The sequence below is a fragment of the Onychostruthus taczanowskii genome, unplaced genomic scaffold (assembly GCF_017590055.1).
Source record: "Onychostruthus taczanowskii isolate IOZ18803 unplaced genomic scaffold, ASM1759005v1 scaffold10, whole genome shotgun sequence".
NCBI classification, from domain to species: Eukaryota; Metazoa; Chordata; class Aves; order Passeriformes; family Passeridae; genus Onychostruthus; species Onychostruthus taczanowskii.
In genome coordinates, this window is record NW_024496526.1 from 1,832,832 (window position 1) to 1,838,831 (window position 6,000).

At 50.3% G+C, this 6,000-nt stretch overlaps 1 protein-coding gene across 1 annotated transcript in view; it reads right to left on the reverse strand.

Moving 5' to 3' along the window:
• The window catches only part of XPO6 (exportin 6), a 55,105-nt gene extending 50,407 nt beyond the window's left edge, over nt 1–4,698 (reverse strand). Inside the window, exon 1 of the mRNA XM_041407381.1 lies at nt 4,679–4,698. Within this exon, the coding sequence (XP_041263315.1) occupies nt 4,679–4,687 (9 nt within the window). The 5' untranslated portion in view covers nt 4,688–4,698. The remainder of the gene's footprint in view (nt 1–4,678) is intronic.
• Between the last annotated feature and the right edge of the window lie 1,302 nt (nt 4,699–6,000).

Genomic DNA, 6,000 nt, shown 5'->3' on the forward strand with positions numbered 1-6,000 from the left:
AATACATTACAGCAACCAGACCTGGTTTCCAAGGAGGAGTGATTATACTACATAAAAATATGGAATTTTCAGATCCTCAACCCCTGTCAGAGAAAATTTAAAAATATTGTGAAACTCTAAATTTTATTCCTGGCAATAGCATTAAAACTTACGTTGGGCATTTAAGAGTGTATATTGAACCCACCATGGGAAACACCATGGGAATACCTAAGATTTTTGTTAATTAAAATGTTTTCAAAGGACAGCTCACACAGGGAGAACATCCAGTCCAATTAAAGAAAAACAAGATGTTGACATCTGCAGTGCTGCTGCACTTTGGGGGATTTCACAACTGCCCTGTGCTGCTCACCCCAGCAGCTCTGGGTGTCCCACCCCTGGGGGGTTCCAGCTCCCTGCCCACAACAGGGGGCTCTGCTGGGCCAGTGGGGGATATTTGTCCTGGGGGACCCAGAGTGTCACCATGACCCACCCAGCTCCTTCAAACACCAGCAGAACACAGGAAAAAGCAGCTTTTGAAAGCCAAAGCTGCCTTTTCCCCACGCAGCTTTCCCCAACCCCAAAGCCAGCAGCTCCTGGGAGCAGAGGAAGGGCTGGGAGCAGGAACTGCCTCCTGAGCACTGACCTCACACTTCCACATCTGAGACCACAGGTCATGGAGCACTTTGTCCTCCTCTTGGTTTCCTTCACACTTGCAAAAAGAAAACCAAGGAACTGTAAAAAATACAGGTTTATGCCACATAACCCAAGGGTCAGGGAATGGGATGAGGAACAACAAATACTGCCATGCCCAGGAGCTGGTTTTGCTGTATCCTCTCCAGACCCTGATTTTGAACACCAGGGAAATGAGCTCTGAGCCAAACTTCCATGGAAGAAACTGCTCCTCATCCCAAAGAAAAGGTGGAATTGCCATGGAGAAGAAACCTACTCTGTTCTTACTCAATGAAGCAGCAGGGAAGCAGCTGAGCACAACACAGATTTTTCAGGCAAAACATCTCTCCAAAGGCAAAAAAAACCCTCATTCCCCTCTAGAAAGCTGCATCCACTGCTGGCTTTGGCATCCTGACAAGTCAGTACACAAAACAGATGAGCACACTCCTTTCTCCAAAGAGGGGACAAAAAGGAACCAGGACAATCCCTCTTGGGAAGAACTCCACACTGCAATTAAAGCCCTAATAAAATATTAAGTCAAAATGCTAAAAATACACACAGAGACCCAGCCACAAGCTTGGAGATGCTGGAACAAACAAAAGATAATTTGGAGCGTGAATGCAAAGGGTTGGAAATGGGAAAAGAAATGGAATTCTGGGCATGATCCACATAGGAGAAGGGTCAGGGAAAATCGGAGGAGGAAAGAAAAAAAAAGGAATTTGTGGTGCTGCTAGAAGAGCCTGGAATAGTTCTGGTAGAGTGAAAGTATCCTGAGTGTAAACAGAAAAGAGAAACACGGATAAAGGAAAGAATCAAATGTGTGTGGAGGGAAGGTAAGATTGGAAAAGAGCTGCTTCACCTTAAGAAGCTGTAGGAGCTTCTTAGCCCAGGAGAAGCTGCATCATCCCAAAATTCCAGAGAACCCACAAATAAACCCCAGGGGGTGCCTAGATGAGTAACAAAGTCCTTGACCATCAGAATCAGTAGGGGAAAAGCCAATTGCTTTTCCTCCACCAAAATATCAATATTTACATTTTGGTTGGAACAACAAGGCCTACAAGAGAGAACAGGCACATGCTGCACACTTCATAAATGCTGGAAATGGGATTCCAAAAATTATTCTATATAAGTGGGAGCCTGAACATTTTATTTTGATAAAACAAAGCAGCAAACACCTTCTTTTCTCTCTCTCAGAGAAGAAGGTTGTCATGTTGACACCTGGGATGCAGGGAGAGCCAAGGCAGCAGTGACCCAAATATCAATACAGTTCCTAAGAGGAAATATCTGCTGTCTGACAGAGGATAATGATTTGGAAGGATTTTAGGGCACATTCTACGGGCAGGTATCAGCCTATCCACCTCAAAGCTACATTTCCTTCTACTTTGCATACACTAATGTATAAATCCAACATGAACAGCAGCTAGCTGGTTCCTAAATGACACCACCTAACAATGTGCAATTAATTCAACCAACTGAACCCAAAGTTCTTTCAGTTTTTGGGTATGGAGTGATCTCTGCACAGGACTGAACCCCATGGCAGGAGCTTTGTGGTACCTGCCAGATTTTAATGCTTTTCTGCTGAAATAATTACAGCCACCACCACCCATCCATCAGCAACAGCCAGTGGAAATGAGCTTTTCAAGCCCATTTAGTGAACCTGGAGGCTCAACAATTTTGCCTTGATAGCTTTTAGTCCTCCTGCAGCCTACATTTAGCTACCCATGTCTTTGAAATATGGATGTGTTGGAATTATTATAGGTCCTGAAAGGGATTATGTGCAACCATTCTGCTAAATGAGCTGTTTTCTTCTGAGAAAAAGCTCTGCTTTTGGAGGAAGCATCTGAGCAGAGATCAGCTCTCCTGCTCCAGTTCCCACTCCTGCTTCATCTCCCGAGCTACCCAGGCCTTGTTGTGGAGCTGGGAAAGTTCATCACCATTAATCAGCATCTCCAGTTTGATGCTTTAATAGAGGGGAGATAACTGGGGGGCACACAAAGTCACAATATGACTTGCTGGCCAAAAAAAGGAAGCCAGATGTTGGAGCTGAGGCCGGAACTTCCGAGTTCCTACTCTCTGGTTTGAGTCAGAAGGGTTCTACAGAGAGCTTGCTTTTATTTTAACTGCTCATGAAGGGGATGCACTGAGAGCAGACAGAACCTCACGCTTAGGGGTGTGGTTGTGATGCTGCACCTCAGCTGGCACTGCTGGGGGACAGAGGGAGGGGACAACACCCTCAGCTCCCTCTTCATCCCAAAACCCTGCGGTGATGCTGAGCCCACCTGGCCATGTGCCAGCACTTCCTGCCTGGAACAGCAGGAAACAACACCCTCAGCTCCCTCTTCATCCCAAAACCCTGTGGTGATGCTGAGCCCACCAGCCATGTGCCAGCACTTCCTGCCTGGGACAGCAGGAGCAGCATCCCCATCTCCTGACAGCACAGCACCCCTGAGCTCACCTGGGCCTGGGACAGGGCGCACAGCACCCCTGAGCTCACCACAGCACCCCTGAACTCAGCTGGGCCTGGGACAGCAGCACAGCCCACACAGGGCCCAAGTTCCCCAGGGGGATGGGACAGCCATGCCAAGGGGCTCTGCAGGAGCAAGAAGCTGCTGTTCCCTCCTGTCACAACGTCCTGGGTCACCTGCAAAGAGCAGGAGTGCCTCCCAAAGCAGCTCTGGTTCGCAGGCACAGCCTGAGCCAGCCTCAGGGCCACCAGCTCAGCAGGGCTGACACAGAACAAACAGGAGCTATTCTGGCAGCTGAGCAGCAGCTCCTTGGCAACCACGAGCTCCAGGATAACCCAGGGCTCACCAGCCTCACCTGGCAGGACAAGCTGCAATCCACACACACTCCACTCCTTCCTGAATAGAAGGCTGCAACCACCAGGCAGCTTCAGGCACAAGAAAACAACAGCACTCACTGCTGAAAAACGGGAAGGTGGGAAGAGAGGCTGTGGAATGAAAGGCAGGATGCTGCTGTGGGAAACTCAGGAACATCCAAGCTGCAGACGCCCACTGCCTGCTCCCATTTCAGAGTGCCTCACACACCACAGGGACACGAGACTCCCTGGAGCTGGGAACTTCCATTGGCTGCTCGCCTGGAGGCCCAGGGACAACCTGGGGGAAGAGGGATTTGTTCTGGGAGAAGCTGGCTGCAGCTCTCCAGCATCTCTGCATCCCAAACCTCACACAGCAGCATTTCCTGGAAGTCCCTGCTCCTGAGCTCTTTTGGTTGCTGGCAGGATATAGATCCCACAGAAGAGAAGAACGTATTTCCCAGGAGGCAATCACTGAAATTCCAGCCTCACATGGGAGGAGCAAATGCAATTCCCAAATGAGGGGCTTGCTCAGGTGGTCCCAGCTGAGCTCCCAGGGCTCCACAGATGGTTCACCTTCACCAGTGGAAGAAACAAAGGTGAAGGAAAGGGTGATGAGACAAAGACATGGTTAATTTGGACAGAAAATAAATCCCTCCCAGGATAGCTCCATCAACAATATTTACTTTGAAGCTATTAGTAAAATCCTCTAAAAGGATCCTCAAAGGTGAGGAGGAAACAATGCAATAATTTGTGGTGTGTGGAAGCAAAGCCTGAAGGTGGATGTGCTCTGCGTGTCCAGAGAAACCCAGCTGGATTCTGCAGTATCCTCTTTTCCCTACAGACACAACACAGCACCACCACCTTTCTTTTCCCTCAGGAAGCCCCAAACTCGAGTTTGGGGCCCCAAAACAGTGCAGAAGCACTACTTACACACACTGCAGGCAGGAGCAGCCCCAAGAACCCCCACAGAGAGCTCTCTGCAAACCCCTCTGAAAGCAAAGAAACACTAAAGCTTCCTCTGAAGCCAACTTTTGAGTGGCATTAAGATTTGTGAGCCATGAGTGGCAACCAAGCCCAGCAAACAGGAGTTTGTTCCACAACATTTGCAGTGCCTGAGCTCACTGTGCATCACTGCATTCCCTCCTGCCTTCCCAGCTTCCTCCCAAAATCCCTGCCCAGTGAATCAAGCTCTAATTCACCCCTGCTCATTACCTTCCACATCAACCCAGTTCAGCCCCACTGAGGCAAACCTGCTCCCAGCAGCCTGCTCTTCTGCAGAAGAGTTTAATTCTGTTTTTCTTTGTTCCCTGTGTGCCTTCCAGCAGCTCCTCTTCACACTTTCCCAACTGTTTCCGGGAAGGAGGCTGCTCTAGCAGCAGAACATGCCCATCTGTAGGCTCCAGGGAAATGGGAACAGAAGGAAAATCTTGCCCAGGAGTCACATGATGAGTTACAACAGTAAACCCTGCAGCACAGCCCAGGGACTGCTGCTCAACTTCCACAGGCAGCCAAACAGTGAAGGTTGAAGGGGAAAAAAGAAGAAAACAAGGTGTAATTCAGGAGGATAAATGTGTGTGTCCAGGGAAGCAAGGGGAGAACTAAGGAGTTCTTTTGCCAGCTGCACTGTGAAGTGCACACCCTGGCCTGCCAAACCTTGCAAACCATTTATTCACCTCTTTGAACCTGGGCTGGTCACTAAGAATCCACCTCAAAAATCCCCCTTTGCCTGAAGGTAAAGCCACAAAGAGCTGGGACATGTGGCAGGCATGTCAGGAGCCCACCCTGAGCACCCTCAGGCTACTGCCATAAAATACTACCAGTACTTATATACCTAAATATTATATCTATACATATTTTACTGAGAAGACCGTGTTGCACCCCAGCACATCCCAGAGAGAGCAGCAAAGCCTCTCCAAGGGCCTAATGGAGCTCACCAAAGGGGCTACAGAGACCAAAATTTCAATAAAACACCAATCATGTAGCAGGAGCACATCACACAGCGAGCAACGTGACTACCTCAGCTCTTGGGTGAAGAAATTCACAACCAGGATCCCAAATTCTGGAAGAAAAGGGGTGCTACATCCCCAAAGGCAGGTTAAGCTAGAGTGGGGTAAGAACCAGGCTAGGAACTCCAGCCTGAGCTCAGTGGGGCTCTCTGGGTGAGCCAGGGCAGAGTCCCAGGAGCAGATCCAGGGCTGCTGGAAGCACCTCCCCACCGTGCCCACCTGCAAAGGGCTCCTTTGTGCCTGCCCGTGTCACCCCAAGAAACGCTGGGGTCCAGGGTGGGACACCAGTGCTGGGACAGCAGGTGTCCCTGTGGCCAGAGCAAGAGCAGCAGCTGCGGGAGGTGGCAGTGAGCGGCGCCCCGGTGCCCCGGGGGCAATGCCAGCCCTGCCCTGTGGGCACCCACCCGATCAGAGACCGCTCCCGAGACCTTTCCTCGGGATCTTATCCAGGGCAGGAGAGGCTCGCGCAGATCCCAGCGGGCCGGCTCTGTCGCTGTGCCCGTCCCTGCGGCTGGCACTGCGGGGACA